This window comes from Numenius arquata, chromosome 11, assembly GCF_964106895.1.
Source record: "Numenius arquata chromosome 11, bNumArq3.hap1.1, whole genome shotgun sequence".
NCBI classification, from domain to species: Eukaryota; Metazoa; Chordata; class Aves; order Charadriiformes; family Scolopacidae; genus Numenius; species Numenius arquata.
In genome coordinates this window covers 27,914,242-27,937,921 of record NC_133586.1, presented here as the reverse complement: position 1 = coordinate 27,937,921, position 23,680 = coordinate 27,914,242, and the positions used below count along the sequence as shown (strand labels likewise).

At 41.4% G+C, this 23,680-nt stretch overlaps 1 protein-coding gene across 3 annotated transcripts in view; it reads left to right on the top strand.

Moving 5' to 3' along the window:
- Positions 1-23,680, top strand: part of KCNIP1 (potassium voltage-gated channel interacting protein 1) — a 282,480-nt gene that overhangs the window by 243,900 nt on the left and 14,900 nt on the right. For 2 of the 3 annotated variants that reach the window (XM_074155392.1, XM_074155391.1), the window contains one exon: positions 18,732-18,856. In XM_074155392.1, coding sequence (XP_074011493.1) covers positions 18,732-18,856 — 125 coding nt within the window. Of the gene's footprint in view, positions 1-10,310; positions 10,327-18,731; positions 18,857-23,680 lie in introns of those variants that run through there. The other variant, XM_074155393.1, reaches the window with a different exon arrangement.

Here is a 23,680-nt window from a genome sequence, read left to right as displayed (position 1 = left end):
GCCCGGACCAAAACAATTTGTACTTTTTCTAGTCTTTGCACCGGTGAATTGCGGTAACGTGGTGGTGAGCTGTCCTGTCTGCTATTATAGGAGGAAACTTGCTCCCAAATTCCCTCCCACTGGCGATGCTTGCATTGCCTTATGGTTATATGGCAAATCCTATTTTACACACTACTGTTTCCAAACAGGATGAAGTGCATGTTAATAAACAAAACAAAATCTTCTCTCTTCTTTTTTTAATGAATGCGAGCAAACCCATACATGTTATCAGCTTGGGAAAATAAATTTGTCTGTTTTTAAAAAAAAAAAACCTCCAAAGCTTCATTTTAGAAACAAACTGATTTTAAGAAATTGAAACTTAAGGCCAAATAAGAAATACACATGCACTCTCTTCAGGTGAAAAGTCCCCATCCAGAATAAAGAAATTTCAGGTGAGGCTGCAGCTTTGTGATCCCCTGAAATCATGACCTTAAAGACTGTATATGTGATTGAGAGTGTCCGTTATAAGGGGTTTATGTAGTTCAAGTTGTGTTAGGCCTTGCATTGTTGTCTGTTCACCTTCCTCTTCCAAATGTCCGCTCAGTTCTCATGTCAGTTCTGCAGCCAGTGCCAAGTGCATGTAATCTTGCCTGTTCAGAAAGTGTGCCTCTGAGGGCGAAAACAACTTAGTTTTTAGATAGTAGTTAAAACCTGCCTGAATGCATAAATACAAAATTCTCTTTTTCCCATAATAACACAAGGATAACATGTCCTTGAATTAGGCTGAACTAATTACTATTTCTGATTGCTTGATTCTCCCACATTATATATTCATTGATTATTGTTCTTCCAAAAGCCTTTTTCTAACTCAAAGCTAGAGCAAACCAATGTTGATGGAAATCAGTGCAGTAATAAATCAGGGTCTTGAAGTGTCTGATTTGCTTTTCAATGAGGAAAAAAAACCACTGGCAGCAATAATTCTTCTCAGAGAGAATAAGTCCGTCTGTAATGCATTGTCTTGGCCCATCAGAGGTTTTTTGATGAATAACCTATTCCAAAAAAAGAAAAAAATTCAAGTTCAGCTACTTCATTTATAATTCCGAAGTCTCCTACAACAGTTTCATTTATTAAGTGCCCTCTGAAGAGTTTCTGATATTTCTTCAGAAAAAGCATCACAGTTTGGCTTGGTGTATTCTTATGGTTCTCCTTTTCCTTTCCTGCTTTGGAATCTAAATCTTCCCTTGGTCCTGGCTCGCCCTGCATTTCCCAGGCTGGGGGAACCTGTTTAAGGCCGGTGGCTCGGTGCTGCTTTTTTGCGGAGATTGCTGCCTCCGTATCTTTAATTTGCCTTCTCTGCACCTTACTAAAACATATGTGGGAGACTTATACAGTTTAATTCCCCCCCCCTCCCCCCCCCCCCCCCCCCCAAGCAGTAATTACTGATCTAAACTCTAGTCTGGTAAAAGTATAGTAATATGTTTAAGCGATTAGATTAATGCTGTGAGTAGCTGTGGTAGGAATTTTCTGCCAGGCTAGATACCCACTAATAAGAAATGGGTCTTCTGCAGAACTGATGTTTGTCAAGATGTGGGGCTCTGTGCCCCTTGCTGGAGGCTGGGGCTGCCCCCCTGCTGCTGCCTGTCATGTCTCCAGCTACTCAACCAAAACGATTCTATGATTCTATTACAATCACACTCAGTGGAAAGGGACATTTCATTGCAGTTAGCCAGATAAGATTTGCATGAACATTTTTCCATTTTCTGTTCTTCATCTCTACCCAGGACCAATTTAAAAAAAAAATAAATTATGAATTATGACCTTTAACAGTGGATTTCTTCTTCTACCCAGGTGTGACTGCAGGTATCTCAGAGTAAGTTCAGCTCTGTCCCAGGCTCTCTGTGTGACTCTGAGTGAATCTCCTGACAGAGGGGCAGCTGTAAACCAAATGCTCATGCGCCAGGGCTGCCCAGGCTGCCACAGCCTTGACGTGCAGGAGAAGCTCCTCTGCTCCACTCTTGAACACTGTTTCTTGACAGCTAAACTGGAAAGAATGCCCTTTATGCTTTGTTTCCTGCTGAGATGACAAACCTTTGCTGTAGGAACTGTCCCTACTATGTATTTGTGCAATGGCGGGGCTCTGCCTTTAGGGTCACCGATATAACTGACAAAGACCAGGATCAAGCCAAGTGCTGGAAACGGAATTATCCTCTGTGAGCTCACCTGGGTGCTATAAAGGTCTCAACCATGAACATTATTGTTCCCTGAGGTGATGCTCAGTGCTATCCAGATTACACTTTATTACAGCATATAAGCTTGTTATGTTATACTTGAGCATATTAAGAAAGTACCTAGGCTCAAAATTTACTGAAGAGCTGTGCATTTCTTGGGTGCAAAGACATCAGGTCTGGATTGGGAAATTTTGCTCAGATTGCTGGAGACCAGGACAGGGCTCTCAGGGGTATTACTCCATGTTCATCTTGTTCTTATTCTGTTCTCTGGGTTAGATGAATTTTTTGGTCTGATGCAAGACAGCCATTCTCATGTGTCACCTTTTCCAAGAAGAAAATCCTACAAAGTGTAAATAGGTTGATAGACATGAGGAACACTGATTAGGTGAGAATAATGCTGAAAGGCTGTTCCCAGGGCGCGCTGGGCTAGACTGTGAAGTGCCAAGAACTGCAGCTTTTTTGAATACTGATTTTTATCATAGAATGTTTAGAGTTGGAAGAGACCTTAAAGATCATCGAGTTCCAACCCCCCTGCCATGGGCAGGGACACCTCCACTAGAGCAGGTTGCTCAAAGCCTCGTCCAGCGTGGCCTTGAACACTTCCAGGGATGGGGCATCCACAACTTCCCTGGGCAACCTGTTCCAGTGCTTCACCACCCTCACAGTAAAGAATTTCTTCCTAATATCTAATCTAAATCTCTCTTTTTTATTATTTTTTTTGTCAGTCTGCAGACAGGATGGTGCTCATGTTTACTTCTGCTGCTAGTTTGCACAGCAAAGGATTCTTGCTAGCTGGAGTTCAGCACCTGCCCCAGATCTGGAGAGAGCCTGACTTCGCAGCACAGAAACAATTCTGTACTGTGAGCTCTCTTACAGGGCCTGAGCAGGCAAAAGCCCCTGAGAGGGGCCAAGCCTGGTCACAGAATTAACATGCCTCTGTCCTGAAAGCTCATCTCCCTTTTGGAAATCACACTGGGTTGTTCAGCTTGCTCTGTGAAACACAAGACAACTCAGGACAAGTTGATGGTGTTGCCGTTGGAAAGAGGATTAGTGAGCAACATTATGTGTTGTTTCCTAGCTGTTCCCTGGGCTTCTTTGTGCTATTCTTAGGCAGATGCTGGTAAAGTACACTAAATGCTTTCTACTCGCTGCTAACTGGGTTTTTCCTTGTGGTACCAGCCCTCAGTCAAGCTCTTTTCTGTGATTGCACTTTTCCCCATGGCTGATTCATGGCTCTTGTTATAAAGGCATGTGATGGTGTGATGGAGCATGGCATGAAAGGTGTCTGCTTGCCTGCTTAGGAAGCCATGTGGCTGCTTTTCTGGATAAGGCAGTAGATGTGTTCATACAGCAGTAGCCATATTAAACCTGATTCATTATACTAGTGCTAGAGTCAAAAGGAAGCTCAGCAGCGTGTACTGCCAGTAGCTCTGGGAATGTGGCAAAAGAATGTGGTGCATCTCCTTCAGATAAGTCACTGTTTTTTATGTTTGTTTAAGCATAGAATGGCTTAGGTTGGAAGTGACCTTAAAAATCATCTAGTTTGAAACCTCTGCCCTGTGGCAAGGATACCTCCCACCAGACCAGGTTGCTCAAAGCCCCGTCCAGCCTGCCCTTGAACCCCTCCAGGGATGGGGCAGCCACAGCTTCTCTGGGCAACCTGTGCCTATGTCTCACCACCCTCAGAGTGAAAAATTTCTTCCCAAGATCTCATCTAAATCTTCCCTCTTCCAGCTTGAAGCCATTACCCCTTGTCCTATCACTACATGCACTTGTAAAAAGGCCCTCTCCAGCTTTCTTGTAGGCCCCCTTCAGATACCGACAGGACACTACCCGGAGCCTTCTCTTCTCCAGACTGAACTCTCTCTGCCTGTCTTCATAGTCAAATGCGTGCATCAGTTCTCCCTGATGGTCATCTTTTGGCCTTGTCACTTTCTTACTCTGGGCTGAGTTTCTTAGATTGCTCTTTGAAGTACTTGGGAGTGGTTTAGAAGCAAATACTGTACTTTAAGCAGTGCCTAAATATCAACCTTGAAAAAAATCAAGTCTTGGGAGAGTCTTTGCTGTAACTGGAGTGGAGCTTTCTCTTGTGCAACAGCACAAATCCAAAGTACAAAGTCAGACCCATTTGTAATAAGGAAGATGCAATAACTGAGTGCTAATGAAGCTGAGGGGACTTGTGTGGAGTGCTGGGAAAGCGTGTCTGAATGTATAAGCGTTACTATTCCCATTTTACTGATGGAGCTTTACAAATTACCTTTACTCCTTCCTGTTCTGCCGGAGAGCTGCTGAGGTGTAATTCATTTCTATAGCAGGGCTGGAAATAGATTCGTAAGCGGTTGAATGCTGTGAAATGGCGCTGCCTGGTTGTAATGCGTTATCATGAGCAAATAACGCTGCTGATGCAGTTGATGATCATGACTAGGAGATTGAAAGAAGCTATCAGTGCTTTCAAGCAAGATAGCTTTTAGGTTGCGTTGCAGTTTGTGTTAGACATTCCTCTTCTTGAATGCCTGGGCTCTGTGGTCCAAATCCCACTAGGGATGTAAGAGCTGATTTGCATAAACTGTTTTGTGTTTCCAGCAAAATACTGCAAGTTCTGCAAAATTCGTCTTTCAGAGGAATGGTGTATTGTAATGTTTCTTTCTTAAATTCCCCTAACGGTCAGTGAGTTATTGTGAATTCTGCTGCAAGGTCATTAATGTGCTGGGAGGATTTTTTTGCTGGGCTTGAGGTTTCCTGCTGAAGGGCCTCTGAGAAGCAGCAGAGAATTGGGTTTTGGGGTTGGGGTTTTTTGGGGGGTTAGGGAAAAAGATTCATCATCTTTCCCCTTGCAATCCTACAGTTTAACTGTAGCCATTACTTACAAAGTGCCACTTAGTGATTAAAAGGGATTGATTGTGGGTGTTTGTCCTTGGATTAATTCTTCACACAGGCCTTTTCAGGGCTTTTTTGGAAGCAAAATTGTGTTTGAGATAGAGCAGAGAATCTCGTCTTCTGCGAAGTTCATTACTGATGGTTGGGAAAAAATTGTACAAACTGAAGCCTGGATTGCTGTCAGGGCAGCTGAAGAATTTCTTGAAATCAGCAGAAAACATTGCAAAACCCATAAGCGGTGTTGGTGGTACTTTGGACACGGGGTCCCAAGAGACTGCATGCTATATACCCATCTAGTGAACTAAGATTGTATGTACTTGGGGGAGATAACCTTTAATACCCCCAACAAACACACAAAATAGCATTACTCTCTGAAGGTGACTGTATGTCAGCCTGAGCTGTCTTCTGTGCAGAGATGTTTGAAGTTGAATTGAAGAAGTGATGCTGAATGTGTTCACAATTTCATATTAACAGAGTAAAATGGAAAGCGCTGCCAGGTTCTGTGGCCCGTAAAATGTATGTATTGCAGGAAATGCATTTGTTTAACAAACCATACAGAAGTTATCCAACTATATAAAATGTTAGTATGTAAATATTTTTCATTTTTTATTTCTTTTCAGTTGGGAATTGGTGTGTTACCAAATGGCATTTCAGTATCTTGTTTCAATGCTAAGTGGTGCATTATGTTTCTTACGAAGCACGAAAATAATCAAGAGCACACTTCTCACTTTCTGGTGTGGATAGTGTAACATGAAGCTTTATTTGTGGCGTAAATTGCTGTGTTATGACAATGTAAGGAAATGTGACTTTTTAAACAGTAAGGAGTAACACTGAGAAATGGAATGTGCTCATACTGTGCTACTCATAAGATCGCTCAAAAGTGAGTAAAATTGAAGTGTACAAAAAAACCAAAGGCTGTTCATCCTGCGAGGTTGTTTGTACAAATCAGGAGGGATGGGGCAGAGGTGTCTGATTTAAGCAGGGGCTGTGTCCAGCTTGGTTTTACCAGCCAGTGGTACCTTCAGCAGACAGGCAGGCAGAGCTGCTCTGAGAAAGGGGAGGTTTCTCTCCATGAGGTGTAGGAGCAGCTCTGCCTGGGAGCAGGTGGCAAGAAGAGTCTTCACTGTTTCCAGTGCCGCAGCAAGCATGCTGCTTGCCCTCCACTACCACTGGACAGGTATCGACATCTTTATTTTTTAATTCCTCCCTCCCCCCATCTTCTTAGAGAAGCAGCAGATCACATAATTTAAGGAAGTTTTTCAACTGACCTAACTGCAGCCTGCCAAGGGCAAAGAAGCTCCTGTCGTTTTTAATTGCCACTTCCATAACAGATGTGACACAACTGCAAGACAGTAGTTTTTCCGCTGGCTCTGTTATCTTTATAAACAAATATATTTTTCCCTCAGGGCAGGGAGGTTGTGTTGGGGCTCCTGTAACTGAGAAAACAACGGAACTGACTGAAAACAGTCCTGGAGCTGAGGACCCATCCTTTCAGCATGTTCAGCAGTGAGGAATTTGTGCATAAAGCCATTTTATATATATTCTATTGAGTTCCTTTAAATTCACTCTATTAAACAATTAGTCTGGTTTAGAGTCTAAAAAATCTGCCTTCTGATTTTGAAAGCCTTCTTGATAAACAAGAGACCTGCGTAGTTGTACCTCTGGCCAGCTCAGTGTCCCATCACATCCTACAGCACCCTAGTGCTCCCGTTTCCTAAAAGTGAGACAAAAAGGAAAATATCTTCTTTTTACCTTGTACCAGAACTCTGCTCTACACCAGGATTGGGTTTTGCATTGAAATAAATACTGTCTGGCATGTTTATTTTCTCAGATTAGGAACAAAGTCAAACACTAATGTTGGGGTGTGTAATGGCTTCCAGCCCGAACAATTAGAACAACGTAAAATTCACTGTTGTTCAGATAGTTTCTGAACTTTCAGCAGATTGGGCATGGGCACAAATAAAAAATGCTGCCATGCAGATGTCTCAGGGGAAATCTAACCCTCTTACTAGCATGCCACTGCTGAAACAGGATTATGTGGCTGAAAATTCATCCTGTCTTTTCTCCATTTTTCCGTCACTGCTTTCCACATCTTATTTTGGTACCTGCAAGGTTTGTGTTTGGTTTTCCTTCAACTTTCTTTAGGCTATGAAGGAAAGAAAATATTTGAAGTCAAATTACATCAAAAAAAAAAAAAAGCAACTGGATTTGTATGGTTTAAGTAGAGTCTTACATTGGCTTTGCTCTTACAGTTCTGTTGCAGCTCACCCCGGTCAGGCACAGGTGGGCAGTCCCATTCCACGTGCACAGCCCCGGTGGACTGGTTATGGCATTACCTGCTCTTTGTAAACAAACGCTAACATGTTAGAAATAATCTTCAGAAATTATGAACTGAGTTTATTCCAAGTTATTTCCTTTTTCATTAACCCACAGTTGTTCAGAAATTGCTCTATTTCACTGACCAGAGAGTAATCCATAAGCTGGGGAGGGGGAGGAATAATAATCATGAGTCCTATTGGAAGAGAAGACAAATAACCAAGTCCTCAGTAACTGCTTCTACATGTTTTAAAAGAGGTTTTATAAGTGGTCGTAACAACATTGTAGTTTCTCCTGTTTGTACTGTTCAATATGTGAAGTAGACACAAGCATATGAATTTGAGATGATGATTAATTTTTTTGTTGAGTTTATTGAAAAGTGCTGTTTTTCAAAAAAGCAATTCAGTGTTAAGTACAAAATACAGACCGTGAACCAAAACCTCTCAGTTATAATTTTAATAATCCGGAAGGGAATTAATTTGCAGTTGAATCCTTGAAAGCTGACTCTGTGAAGTTTTTCATACAGTGAAGAAAAACATTGTTACAAGAAGCATTTTTTTTTATTTCTCTTTAAGGTCTTTTTTCCTATCTCCGTAAAGAGGAAAAGAAAACACTGTTTCTATCCAGAGGTATTATAGAATCATAGAATCGTCTAGGTTGGAAGAGACCCTTGGGATCATCGAGTCCAACCATCTACCCTAGCCTACAAAGTTCTCCCCTATACCATATCCCCCAACACCACATCTAAATGTCTCTTAAACACATCCAGGGATGGTGACTCAACCACCTCCCTGGGCAGCCTATTCCAATGCCCGACCACTCCTTCTGTGAAAAATTCTTTCCTAATGTTCAGTCTAAACCTACCCTGTTGGAGCCTGAAGCCATTCCCTCTCGTTCTGTCATTAATTACCTGTGCGAAGAGACCAGCACCAACCTCTCTACAGTGTCCTTTCAAGTAGTTGTAGAGAGTGATGAGGTCTCCCCTCAGCCTCCTCTTCCTCGTAATAAACAGTCCAGCAGTCCTGCAGTCTAAAGTTTAATAACCCACAAGGTTACCCAATACAGAAAAATAGATCATCTTTCTGGTTTTTTTGCAGCACATCTATTGTCTTCCTGCTATCTGTTAATCATCTCGGGTGCATCTTCATCTTTTCAAGCCCAATATTTACATTGGGACCTCTCCATGTTCTCCAGCTCTTTTTATTCATTGATTTCTCCCTTACTAAATCAGGACAGTATTATAATGCTTTCTCTAATGACTGCATTTACATTTCTTTGTTCTCGTCAATGGAAATTAGTTTGCAGCTGGTGTTAATATGCAAATTTAGAACTATCCTTATTAGACTTGAAGCGGGAGATTATTTTTTTCCCTGTCCTCAGGTTACCCAGCAAAGTGGGGTTTCCCTGGCGGTGGGTGATTACATGGCTAATGGTTCAATGCCTTTTGCTTCAGCAGAGACTCAGGGCCTCTTTAAGCAACCTGCTCATTCTCTTTATTTACTGCAAACCTGTCTTGGTGGATCAAGAAGGTTAAAAAGTCACGTGATATTGCATGTGGTGCAGTGGAGTTTATTAAATTTTACTGATTGTTTTTATATGCTTTCAGTAAAGCTCCTAGTACGTACTGCTCCGTCTCTAGTGTGTGTTGTGCTCGATGTACACGATTTAAATCCAGGGTTGTTTGTAGGCTCTTTGCTCTTGAGACCAGCTTCTCTTGCAAGTATTCTTCCAAGTTTCAGTTCAAAAGGGAAAAGTGTGGAGGTTTCTGTAGTCGTTAATCTGTGAATGATATCCTCAGTCAGCCATTCAGGATTCAGTTCTGTTATTGATCCTTTCATATGTTTGTCCTCAGTATCACTGTCTCTCTTGCACTGCTGCAGCCAACTGTAGCAGCCACACTCGCTTTCTCGTGTTGGTCTTGGTTTTTTCTTTAATTGTTCCTTCCTCGGACAGAGGAAAGCTGAGCCAGAGTTAGTGAGGCCAAGCACTACAACTCAGCAATATTGTCTGACCAGGCATTTTCTCATTGTATAGGTGATGCTGTTAGGAAGCTGTGTTCTAATACTTCTGCAAGTTTTGGCTGCAGCCAGATGCTTTAATACTCCAATGGAGAGTAAATTCTCTCCATTCCTGCACTGCAGGTAGTAATATTTTGACCCAAACTCTGTGCCTTTTGCAGGTTATTGTAGATAGTATTGTGTACCCAGTTCTCCAATAAAGAAATCTGATGCCATGAGAAGCCATATACATATCTTCAAAATATTTATTTATTTATTTATTTATTTTACTTTTAACCTAATTTGCTAATGAAATTTTCTCCCAGGGGGTGTGAGATAATACAAAATAACCATGTTGCAAGTGACAAGGACTGCAAAGAGCAGCAGTTAGAGGCTTCCAGACCACCTGAGACTTCTTCACTGTTTCTAATCACTGTTTTATTTCTACAGGCTGTCAAAGAGCTAAGCTGTGGAGAGGAAGCAGAAGGCTGCGGGCCCCTCTTGTTGCCCCTTATCAGACTTCCAAAATTGCATGCAAAGTCCTCCTTACCCCTTATCAGAGTTGCCAGGATGACTGCTGCATTGCTACGCATGGATGCTTGCATGGATGCATGACTCTGTGCATGCTTCCCTTCACCTGCTGCCCCGAGTTCCGTGGTCATGCAGGGGACAGCAAGCTCTGACTTCCTTTCCTGCCCCTTGGGGTGAGGAAAGAGGTAATTCAGGAAAAAAAAACCATGTAAAATACACCTGGAAACGATCCTACTGTCACTGGGAAAGGGGATCCTATGGCACATTGCAGAACACATCCAATGTCACCTTAAAATTAACAAAAGACAAAGCTGTGTATGGTTGTCACTTTGTTTTTGTTAATTTTTTTTCTTACTTTTTCCTAGACCCTGCCCGATGGTTTTACGTGTATCAGAGAGGTAAAATTTACACCAGTTTGACTCGATCGGTCATATAATTTTTGCAGCAAGTTTTCTTAAGCCAGGAAACAGGTTCCCTCTGGCTGAGTTTGTTCTAATTTTCCACGCTGGCAGCAAACAAAATTAAAGGTGTTTGAAAATTGCCCAGTTCCTGGGTAAGGCTGCAGCCTGGGGAGCAGCGGAGACCCCTCTGATGAAGGCAGTCCCAGCTTTTACTCAACCTCCAGGTCCTTCTGTGTGCTCTATCGCATGATGTGCTAAGTCAGGTATTTAGCCATTCAGGTACTCTCCACGTAAAGTTTTGAGGTGGTATTAGTGGCAATTTTCCAAAAATCATCACAGGGAAGAAATTTTCTTACCTTTCTAGTGAGTTTGGGTGGTTTTTTTGTTTTGTTGTTTTTTGGTGTTTTTTTTTTTTTTGCAAATTTGCCTTTGAACAGCTGCTTGGAGGAAAGCCCTTGTCCCAAAAGCACATTTTCTGCAGCATCACCGTGGAAAAGCAGCAAAGCACCCAATATGTTTTCAGTGATTTTTTCCACCTGTTTTGACAAGCTGCTTCCATTATAAATGTTGCTACAGGCAGGTGGGAATGCACAAGGAAAATTGAAAAGTAAGTGCTGTCCCAGGTAAAGTCCAGTGCACTGGAAGGACGGACACCCTGCTGTCTCCTACCCTGGGAATGGCCACAGCAAAGCTATTTCTAATGATGAGTAGAGTTAATGCAGTGTCTGCAGGAACATTTAAAGTCAAATTTGACATTGTGTAGTTCTTGTTTGAATTATTGTACCTGGCCTTAGTTGTGTGCCAGAAAGACATTTTGGAGGTACCCATGGCCTCTCACTATTCCTGCATCTCCTTTGTCAGAGTATAACCTTGTTCTGACTTCCCTATGTACTACTGTGAAATTAATTAAAGGAGTATAGGGGCAGACAAAAGGATTTATAGATGACATTTTGCATAGAGCATTGCAAGGATTAGCCAAGAAATCTTTAAAATTCTATTTTTTAAATTAAATCTCAGAATTTTATGGAGTGTTGAGTTTTTGTGTAGTTTTTCTCTGCAGCTGGTGGTGTTGCAGGTTCACACAGGCATAACAACCTTGCCCAGCTTGGCTGTGTAATGAATTTGATGTTGCTGATTTAGTGGTGAAAATGGACCTGAAGGAGTCAAAAAAAACATTTCAGGAAAAGGGAGTGGATGAAGGGACATCGGTTACTTACTGTTTTATTGGCTGGAGAGTCCCTTTGATGTGGAAGTTGATCTCTCCAGCCAGGCAATAATACTATTATTAATAATAATTTATTAATAAAGGACTGTTGAAGTTAAATTAAACGTGTTTAATATTTGATACTTCAGCAGGTATCTTAGTGCCATTTTTTTATTGTTGTTTGCCATGAGCAGGTTTTACTTAACCCTTTTCTTAGGATACATAAATGTGCAGATACATGTTTTTAAGTCCTGTCTGAGCTGTCAATCTGGGAACGTCAGCAGGAACAAGGCCACAATGGCGGTGTTATCTGCCATGCTGCCCTTGTTCATTTGTAAGTATTTGCCAGCTGGGGTCACTTAAAGACTAAGGGTTAGATTTTGTGTTGGTGGAAGCACAGGGAACTGCACAGAAATATTTTCACTGTTCCAGATAGTGGAGCTGAACTCGGTTGCTGCCTTTGGCCCGGGGATCTGGAACCACAGACCTCGAAGGACTTCATAAAAGCAGTATTTCCTACAGCTCCCGCTTGTGCTGGTGGGGGAATGCTGAAGCCAACGTGTGAGGTCTGCATCAGTAATACAGCATCTCGCCTGACTCCCATTCCCGTAACTTGCTGCCATAATGAGCATTTATGGACTCAGGCCTTTAGTTATTTCTCTTCATGAAATTTTCAAATATTTGCAATTGGTTTCCCATAGGCAGGATCTATTTCCTGCGGGATCTGGCCAAGCAAGTATTCTGTCTGGAGATTAATTTCAAAGATGTCATGGATAAACTAGAGTTAATTTTTTCTTCAGGTCCTTGCTCCTAAAATGTAGCTAATGTTTTTTTAATAAAAAATAAGATGCGGTCTAATAATTCTTGCACATAATTTAATCCCCTTCTGCTGTATTTGTAAAATTACCCATTTCATCTAATACTTGTCAGTTTTACAATTAACACTGGGCACATTAGCTGTATTTTACGTCTTCATTTTTTTTCTTTAACAAAAAGTGAATTTATTATAAGCAACATGTTTTCAAATTTCTCCCATTAGCCACGGAGCCTGGCATTACACGGTTTCACCTTGCAGCCTTTGGAAGCAAGGGACAGGGTCATTTGCATTTTTATTAAATCATCATTTACACCTTCCCTTTAAATTCTGGTTTAGGCCTTGGGTTGTCCTTGGCCAGCTCTAACGATGCAGTGAGACATTGCTCTTGCTCGTTTGTCAGGCACGTAGGTTGAAGGGCTGGAAATGCTGCAGTATTTTAGGTGGCCGCTGTGGGAAGGGTGTTTGTTTCTTGTGTTTCACTGGTGAGTTTGGCCCAGGGAAACCAACCCTCTGCTTTTGTGCAAGATGTTGCTTGTGTGGAGGCAGCTGCCAGCGAGAGGAAGGATGGGCCGGTTAATAAATTTGGGGCCAATGGCTGTTCAAAACCAGAGCTGAGAGAGCAGCTGGTAAATAACACATGATTGTTTTCTATTTTATAGTACACGAATACAACTTTGGCATTGTCTGTGACCAATTTGATCTGTCCTGCTTATGAGGACAGGATTGTTGGAGCTGAAGAATATTGATTGGGTGTTTTTGCATGGAAATAGGTCACTAAAGGGAACACTAGAAAGATGTGCTGTCAGCAGAGGATTTTAGGACTCAACTTCTGTGCTGTAACAGGGGCACGTCGTCTGCCTTCCGCTGATAGTGGTGGCAAGTTACTGAGTGGGTCTCAAACCGGTGTTGCTCGTGTAGGAACTGGTTTTAGGCAGTGCCTGAGGTTGTGTAGCTGGCTTGGATGTACATTACATTACATTACCTACGTGTTTTTAAGACAAATGGACAATGTATTTTCCATAACCTGGCAGGCAAATGTGCCTGTGTCCAATGGAATGGAAAGATCTGGAAAAGTGAAATATTGGAGCAGGTCATTTTCCTTCAAAATCAATAGACTTCTTGTCTTTACCACGGGTAAGGGAGGGACTGAGTCCCTCTGCTGGGAGTCAGCTGTGGTTGGAAATCTGTTTTCCTTAATGATGAAGCAATTTTGTCTGTAGGCATGTAGATGTACAAGACAGCTTTTACATGAATAGGCTTAAATTACTCCAGTTTATCACTTAAAGAAATGCAAAATCTGTTCAGGAAAGTTACAGCAGTGAAACACAGGGCCATTTGCAGGCAGGCAAAGTACGGAAATCTTCAAATTGTAAAGATAACAAAAGGTAAAATTAGAACAAATATGAAAGGATGTATAAACCAAGCCTCGTTAAGTAATTTCTAAAGTGTATTCAGTTAAAATATTGATCTACTCTAATGAAAATTCATTCTCTGCTCTTGAGCAAGCAGCAGAGAAATGAAATACAATATCTTTCATTAGCAACAATCCATAAAATATGCATGTGCACGCAAGTATGCCAGGATTATTTTTCTTTGTAAAGTGAAGGCACTGTTTATTTTATTTGATATACAAAATGTGCCTATCCTATGGGCTAAGCAAATACCAATGATATTTTCCACAAAAATGCAAAATTGACTAATTATTATAATCTGGACCTACTTTGGAGTAAGATTAACACAGGTGCTTCTACCAGACCCAGACTTCATATCCTGCTATTAAAGCAGCCATAAAAAATATGGCCAGAAGCAAGTTCTAAATCAGAAAGTGCTACTTCCCATTCCTCCAGTTTTAAACGCGTTGCAAGAAAAACAGTTTAAAAATGCTCAAGTGTGTTCTGCACCAGCTAAACAGTGCAGGTGAACTTAAGTCGAGAACACAACCGGCTGCAGGTGTCTGGGGTGGAAAGGATTCATCCAGGGATGATTTCAACAAGTGCTGGGAAAAAATAAAATAAAAGTGTGCTTTGAGATCCATAATAATAAATTTGGACCTATTTGCTAAGGTTCAAGTTCTCCCTAACCGGGTGTATGGTACCCAGACTCTGAAGTGGGTATACCCTCCAAGCAGGGCTGGGCTTGGTTCCAGCTCAGAAAGGATGCTGTGAGCAACAGCTGTATCTCATCTCTGCTGTGGCTTGTCACATGTGTCACCTCAGCTGGGGAGGTGACCACCGTGTCCCTTGCAGTGTCTGCAGTCAGTCCTTAGGTCTGTTCGTGCGCTTGCAAATTGAAGAGAATTAATTTCAAACCAGTGGCGCGCCTGTTTCCCACGCTCAAAAATCTCTGGGGGTGCTCAGCAAGCTGTAAACAAGGCAACAGTGATGAAGAACATGACATTAGATAAAATATCTTAACACCATGCTTTCCAATAAAACTTTAAATTTGCATATGTATATCTATGTATATATGCTTTTGCTTGCACTCACCACCATGAAGTGAGCTTCAGTTTAATAAAATTGCAGTGTTTATAAATGCAAGGGCTCATGTTTCATAGAGTGACATCCCTGAAGAGCTGGGAGGGACTGAGCCAGTGTGATAATGAAAATGTAAATAAGAGGAAATACAATATACATGATAAAAGGCAAGGGCAGATGAGGAAGTGACAGTCTCCTTTTTTGCCACTTAGGTTACTGTGGTTAATTTATAGGGTGTCAAGAGAATAGAAGAGAAAGGTTTAAAAGAGCTGACTTAAGATAAAACACTGAAAGGAAACAATGAGAAAAAAAATCTTTGTGGGGGTGGGGACTATTGAGTTGGAAACGATTGATTTGCGCGGAAGAGCAGTTTGTGTCCTTAGGTCTCCGGCGACGGGTGCTCCCTGCTCCGAGCTCTGTCCCCGCTGTGGGCTTTCACCGAGGAGGGATGAACAGAGACGTTGCTGAAGGGAAATCTTTGAAAAAGGGATGACAACTGAGAAAAGTTTAAACGCAGATATCTGGTGTGAACACAAGGGAGGGAATGTTTGACCTGTGAGGCCTATTAATGTGAAGTAGTTACTCCTAAAAATAAGTTTTCTCTTTTAAAACAGGTATTATCATGAAACACTGTTGAAAATATCTCTTTGTTGGCAAGCAATAGACAAAAAGAACTAACAAATCTTTCCTATATTTATTTTCTGCGGTGAGGCTCCAAGAAGAGCCCAGGACTGCTCTGTTGCAATCGGGGCATATTCCACTGAAGGAACAATTTCTATCGTTTTTACAGTGTGTTTACTGGAAAATTGTTGGTCTGGTGTCATTTTGAGTGTCCCCTTGGCCAGATCTAAAGCTTCACAAGTTTTTTTGCTAAGATCCAAAACCTTTCCCTTGGGAAAGGAAGAGGAAGCAGATGAAAGGATTAACCTGCAGGGAACCATCAGATGTTCTTCAGAGGCTCAGATTAATGCTGGTTGTGGAATAGACAAAGGAAGGAAAAAATAGTGTGTTCCTTTGAAAGGGATGAATTTTTCATAATTTCCTTTCTGTAGCTTGTTATAAAGAAAAGAGACACATTTCTCAGCATGGGAAATGGAATCAAATCTGCAACAATAATCTGGCTTATTTTTAACATAGAAATATCTGCCCTGTGGGACCCAAGGCTCATAAACTGATTGTTGGAAAAACCTATTCTTGCAGGACAAGCTGAAGAGGGCAAATTGCACTCGTTTGAAATAATGATTCACTGAATGAGGCTGGTATTGTCAAAAGACAATGTACCATTATTAAATTACGATGTTCGCCAAGTAATACTTTATTCAAGAATATTTTTAAAAAATAATTCCAACACCCTAATTTTGGCTCTGCTCATATAAAAGACATCTGGATAAGGCAAAGAACTAGGAGTTTTGAGCTGTAATTCTGCAGATTTTGTTTGAAACTATCACGGAGCTATAGAGCAAGTTTTCCATGAGCGAGACCTTTTTCTTTAATTACTTGGTTTTTAGAATTGTATCACAAATTCCAATTAGTGTTTTGGATTAATGGTTGCTTAAGAAGTATATGGCAAATAAAATACCCACAAAAAATTAGTCATATAAAAATGTTTTTGCAAAGACCGTGACTTTTCTCAGCTGGACCTTTCCTGCCTCTGTAGAAACCACGTGAACAGCCGCATTGTAGGAACGTAAATAAAACCAAGCATGAGTGATCCAACAGGCTGGCTTCCCTCATTAGCCTCACCACTTAGGGTTGCATAGATTATTGTTTTTTTCTCTCCGTTGAATTATATTGTAGAATATAAAGACTAGACGACCACTGTTTTACACTTAAATTTTACAATGGTTGAAGTTCTAAATAACTTTAGAGTGACTCTATCAGTAGGAAACGTCAGTGAAAAGCTGGGTGTGTTAGAGAGGAGAGAAAAGTTCAGAGCCTAACTTGCTGTTATACAGCACACTGCAAAATTTATGGCTCCCTATGGAAAAACAAAACAACTGCCGAGGTCATGTGTAAACTGCTTATTGCATTGAGGGCCAGCAGGGAGATACAGGAGAAGGAGTCTGAGGTTACATGAGTTTTGCAAAGAGGTTTAGGTAACTTATGGTTAACCAAAGGTAAACAAGGTACTTCCTACATAATGTATGGATTGGTGATGAGTCTCCCTAACCTGGCTTCCTTCTAAATGGATTTCCTCTCTCTTTTTTTTTTTTTTTTTTTCAACCACTCGTTCCCATTCCCTCATTTTAAGTAATTTCTTCCCCACTTTTCTTTCTCTCTACAGCTTCTTCTGCATTCCTTCATCTTGTGACGTGTTCCCTTTCAAAGAAAATAGCTTTTCCCCCTAATTTCATATTATCTGTTCTTTTTCTTGTAGCAGACATTCTTTCTCTTCATCTTTCCTCTAACAGGAGCTATAATTTCTAGACTCTTCATGTCCCCTTCATGTGGAAAAGGTCTCCTTCAGACCTTTTCTGGCCACTTGCCAGCGTTTAGTGATTTTTTTGCATCATAAATGGTTGTGATACTCTCCTTCTGTCCCATGCTGTCTCTTACCTTTGTTCCCTTGCTGTGCAATACTGTTCTCCCTTGAGAAACAGTATTTAGGCATGTATTTTCACTGCTCAAGCCCCACAAATGCTGACTGAAACTCCAGGCACGGAGAATTAGGAGGATGGCTCATCCTGAATTCACCAGTATTTCAAACTGATTTCCTAATATTGAAACAATGAACCAATGTTAATTAACCGTTATAACTCACTGATGTGTGTCTTCCCTTAACCTTCATGTGTATGTACAGAACAAAGCTAGCTTATGAAAAGATAGCTTTATTCTAATTCGTTCTTTCACTGAGCACTCTGCTCTGAATTGATGCCTTTCCTCTATTTAGAGTGACTCCATTTCCTTGTGCACTTCTTGTGAAATCCTTGCCTTTCAGCAGGAGTTTACTATATAATACTTGAGCCCAATAACCTAAAACATTTTTGCAGGGGAAAAGGTGTGTGGGTTTGATAATAAGGAGAGTGTTAGCTTTTATGCCAAACAACTTCTGGATGAAGATGGGATTTTCATGTCAGCTCAAACTTGCATCTGGTCCTTGAAGTTTAAAGGCTCTCAAACTGACATACGCTAAGCTTCTGTATAAATTTTGGTATTACCTACGCTGCTGGGCAAATGGGCTTGACAGGTAAAAACATGCATCAAAAAAGAGGTGAGATTACAGTAATACAGGATGGGATATGTCTCAAGTTGGTTTTTCTTCCTTGTGGGAGAGTGAGTGACCTGTTGAATAAAATGCACATAAGTATTTTTTGTTGATCATCTGTTTCCCCAAAAACTCCACATAAACGCAAGCTGGATTCATTCCAGATTCAGCAACTAGGGACATCATTTGAATTTCTCTTAGGATTAAAGTGACCTTTAGTGTCTCTGTAACAAGCTTTTTGGTTAGCACACAGAAGAGTTTCCCTCACTGTTTACCCTCAGCATAATGTGGTTGTCTAATATGCTTAAGCATGTCTGCTCTCTCACTTATATTTGCACAGCTTTTTTTAAAGCTAGTACTCTGAAAGGCCTATTCCTTTGTGCTGGTTCAATATTTAGATAAGAAATATCTGGTGTTGCCTTTTGGAGCAATGTATCTGCTGCCTGCCCTTCTGTTCTCACTCCCAATTTTGGCTTTGTTAATGGGAGTGCTAATTGGCAGCCCAGTAAGAAATATGAGCTATTGCTTTACTAGTATGGCTTTTATTTTGCTTTCAGGAGGTTGAAAACGGTCTACACAGATCAGTTCTGTTGATGGTTTCTTTTTTCTCTACTGCCCCTGAAATCCAGTCTGTCCTATCCACCATGTTCATAGAGCAAAGGTAACAACCAAAATAAGTATTTTTCCTGTCTTCTCTTTCAGATAAAATTGAAGATGAATTAGAAATGACTACGGTGTGCCATAGACCCGAAGGACTGGAACAGCTTGAAGCACAAACCAATTTCACTAAAAGAGAACTTCAAGTGCTTTACAGAGGATTTAAAAATGTAAGAACAGCACTGTGGTGAACCAAGTCTAGTATGTATGTCCCCCACCAGCCTCAACTGCTCAGCTGCGTTTTGTATCATTCCCCTGTTAAACATTAAGAGTTTTGTGCTAGAGCTCCCTTACCGTAGTGAAATGAGCACAATCTGCCTCTCCATCTAATATTTATGACACCGTAATCTGCCTAAAACTGGGCTTGGGTGAATATTTGGCATGGAATATTCTCATCAAATGTGTTCCCCAAATGTCAGTAATCACACTGCAATTTCCTTAACTGGGCCTGTACTTCAAGATAACTTGAAAATGTTTTTTTGGTTACTTATTTAATTCTTGCTGTCAGTTCCTCATGTTCAAATATGAGCAGTACTGTTTGCTTGTGATTAGCTGCCCAGGATGTTTTTTTTTATCCTTTCTCTAGCTGGAGAAATCTTATTCTTGTAGTAGGATGTTATTAAAGTTCATTAGGTCTGTAAGGTAGGGAATAAGGTTGGAGTGGCAGGAGCCAAAAAGAAATCAAAAGTAAATGGGTATCAAGACTGAGGAGACAAGAGGAAGGCTACAGATGTAGGTGAAAGCAGGAACCATGCCAGCTGGCATGACTGTGTACGCAGAACAGCACCGTGCTCCTCTTTGTGATCCATCCTCCAGCCACATCCTCCCTGGGAGCAGGGAGTCTGCAGCTCCGTGAGCCTAAGCTTCTGGGTCACCTCTGCTGCTTCACAGGGACTCATCAGAATGAATAGAAACAGGGAATTTTGAGGCTATGTGGAGCAGATGTTTTATGGACCTTTAAGAATTAATACTCATTACTTGGTTGCCTCAGGGTCTGGATTTAGTCACCCAGGTGGTTCGTGCCAGATGATGTTTTCATGGTGATTAATAGATCTGTATCAAGGCAGTTCGATAAACACAGTGTGGATTTTAAATTGTCTTGCAGGACAGCTCCAGCGTTTCAGCCACTGTCACAGTGAGGTGCTGACATTTCTGGGAAAGAGTAAGTCAAATCTATTGGGTAAAACTTGCCAAAATGAAGCTGAGCTACCTTAAATATAGGCAGTGTTGAGAGGAAACCTGCTGGCCATTGAGAAAGGCCTTTCTTTTTGACAGATTCTTGAGATGTGATTGAATCACATTTGCAATGTACACTTGACCTCTCTAAGGAGTATGGTTTCATCCTTTATTTCACCACTCACTTAAGTGGGCAAGGCATAGCTTAGCTTTCTCTATTCTTCTGTTTGTGTTGTATTCATGCAGCCTTTGCTGCACATAGGAGGTTGTTTCCTCTTTGAAGTTTTCTAACCACTGAAGACTGGTATTTTGAAACCTTTTCATGCTTTGGGCAGCCAGCAAGAAATCCTATGGCTTTTGAGACAGAGCTTGACAATAGAGGTTGACGTACAGTGTAATATGACACGACTGTCTACAGTGGGAGAATAAACCCGGAGAGTTCTTAACCGCTGTGTTTTGCTAAGATCTCCGAAATGCCTTCTGTGTTGCTGCGTTTGGTGGGAATCCTGTGTGGGAGAGCACTGCTCCGTGCTGAGAGAAGGAGCTGGCAGTGCCAGCAGCTACGACGGCAAACAGAGAGGCAGCCTTGCCACGCTCTCAGCAGACATGACATCTACCCCTTGCCCCTCCCAGTCGTACTATCGCTTTGCAGTACAGAGGCATTACATCCCAGGGCAAGAATGACAGACAAGTGCATTTAACTTGTGACCGAAACCCTTTCCTACGACCTCACTGAAGATCTTGGTATTAATTGGCAGTGCTGGCAACGTCTTGTTTGATATCAGGCTGTTAGGACAAAGCAGTCTGTTTTCTTCCGGCTGCCTTGCACACAATATGCATGAAGCTTTAATATCTAAGGTTTAAATTGAAATGAAAGGGCAGTTTTAGCATTTGTAGCCTGTAAATCATTGTTTCAATGGGATGAGTAATTATGCGCAGCAGGCAAACTGACTCAGCTGTTACCATATTTGCTGTTGTACTGCTTTTAGGGATGTTACAGTGCCATCTGGAGATTCAAAATCCCTGTGGGAATACAGTCATTTTCCTCTCTCTGGCTTGTAGTTACTGCTTGCTCTCAGTGATTGCACAGGTCCTGTTTAATCATGAGGCTGCACCTGGATAATCACAGAGCCATTTACAGGCATTTATAATGGACGCAGGGAGAGCGAGGCCCTGCTCAGCCTGGCCGCAGTCACAGGAGCTGAGGGTTCGATATTAATGATCGGAGATGGTGTTTGACCAAAGGCAGTTCAATGCAGCCTGGGGTGGCCTCCAGACTAGTGCCCTGGCTGAACAGGGTCCTAATTCTTAGTCCTTTTATTCCTACTCTTTCTTCGTCTCTGAAATCTGTTTCCCCACTCCTTCCAAATCTTCCCAGTCTCTTCCCAGTATGTCCCTGGTCAGGTCTGGTGTTTCTGCACCAGACTGATGGAGGCTTCCCCCAGATTCAGATCCTTTGCTGCTCCAGAGAAGCAGAGCACACTAACCAGGCCAGAGTACTTGCTGCCTGGCCAAATGTCCCCTCTCTCTTTGCCTTGAGCCTTCTTTTCCAGTTGTGAAAGGTTGTCATCCTCCAGCATCTCTTGATGCCAGGACCAAAAGTTCACTTTTATCTTAGCAGTTATCTCTGTCCCCAAGGTGCACTCAGCGTTGTGTGGAATAGTGTATTTTGCACCTTGGAGGTAGCTGTTGTCAGCCTAGAGCCAGATTAACACAAGGTATTTGGCCTGATTAGTTTTGGCTCTGCAAAAGCAAGGCAACAGAGATGGCAAAAACCAGCATAACCTCTGGTGGATCTTGCCTTGCTTTAGTTTAACAACAAAAAAAGTGATACTTTCTGACTATCCCATCAGGAGAGAGAATTGTTTGAGCTGAAAGGCAATATTGGCATGGGAACAAAATGACCATGAATAGGCATAGGCTGGGATTAGAAGAAAGTTTCCACTCCCCAGAGGAGTAAAGTTTGGGGAATGGTTACGGAATGGGAGGGAAGAAAATGAGAAACTATTTTTAAGATGAAAATTGATAAATTGATGACTGATGAAGTGACCAACAATGACAGAGGTTTGAGTTCAGTAATTCAGTACCTCCCATTTAGACCATTTTTCTTAATTACTTGAATGCTTTGGTATTGTGTGCATGGATTTAAAAGGATTGGGATTTTAATGGGATTTTTTTGTTCAATTCTGGGGGTTCTGTGCTGTTAGGGGAAATGGTTTCTAGCGGAAAGGGAAAATTTTTCTAATATTAAATCAGAAAACAGATAACCCAAATAAGTGAGGTGCTGTTGGAGACATTCTTACCTTGCTTTGGTGTGAATATTTTAGCAAATCTGTAGTAGAGTGTATTATCAGATGTAATCATCTGTAAGAAATCAGGTTTTTGGAGATTAAAGCAAGCAGTATGAGCAAGGAAAATCGTCTTGATGCTTCAATAATCCCCCAAATATCTTCAAACTGGGAGGATGTAGTAAAAGCAACAAAATATGTGGAATGCGTGAAAGCTTAGAGATGCAAATCTGGATTGTGTTTCCTGAAGGAGAATATGGTAGAGTCTGTCTGTGGTCAGTTAACTTAATACCTCTAGTTTAGCAAACTGTGACCCCCAAGCGCTCCTTTTCATGTGCTGGCCGAGGGAGCTGGGAACAGTCTGATGGCAGGTTATATTTAGCCCCACTTCAGCTCTGCTGATGCTACCTTTTTGCCCACATTGCACATCTTTGAAAGCAATCAATGAAGCTAATTTCTGATTCCAGAAGAAGAAAGAACAGCAAGTACAACTTTTGTTTGAAGTGGGTTTTTTGTTGTGGATTCAGCTCCTTTGTGGCTTAGTATTTTAAAAGAAGTCTGAGAGGGTAGATTCAATGCATCACTCATGCTGCCAATGCCCAATATAGTTAGCTTTTTGAAAATGAGGGGTTGTTTCCATGCTTGACAGTACAAAAAAAAGTTCACTGTTCTTGTTAGATGCTTAAAAGAATTCATAGGTTAAAGAAATGAGTGGTATTTCCCTGAAATCTAACCCGCTGCCGTTGAAGGAAGGCTTTATGAATGTTATGGAGTAGGACCATGCTTTTTTATACTGCCAAGAAATTTTTCTTAAATGAGTAAAACCTTTGTTTTCTTCAGTGGAATTTTAAACTGATGCTAAGCTTACCTGCTCCTTTTCACAAGAGAGATTTCTTTTGAGTCAGCTGTATTAAGTCGTACTGTAGCACTAATGAGGCCTCCTGAGCATTATTTGACTATTATAAAAACAAAATTGTGATCAATTAAGTACAAATGAATTGGTACTAGCATATGTGTCTGAAAGCAATCCAGTTATAGAGAGCTAAACAGGCTGATCAGTGTCAGCGCTGCTTCTCCCCAGTGCTCATGGAGGTTTGGTGCAAACTTTCATTTGGCTTCCAGATGGAGCATCAGAAGCAATAAGGATTATGTGGAAATGCAGAAAATGTAATCAGGCACTATGGCCAAAACTGTTGTGGGAGACCTTGCCTTTGTGAGGAGAGTGCCTGCAGCAGCAGCCTCTCCTCTGTGCCTGCCCTTCGCAGACTTAAACTTTGTTTTCAGGGTTGGTGGTGGTGAGCTGGGGCTCTTAGTAAGCACGGGCTATTAATATAGTTTGGAATTGGTCTAAGGGACTCTGCAGTTGTGGAAAGTGTAGAGAAAATAATGATCAGTTCCTACCTTTATAGACTGTCTTTAAGCAGTGAAGTGATGGTTCTCAGTGAATATAATACTTGCATTTATCAAGATGAGAGAAAGGAATACATCTTCACTGAGTGTGTTTGGTCAGTACAGCTATACTGGAAAGGA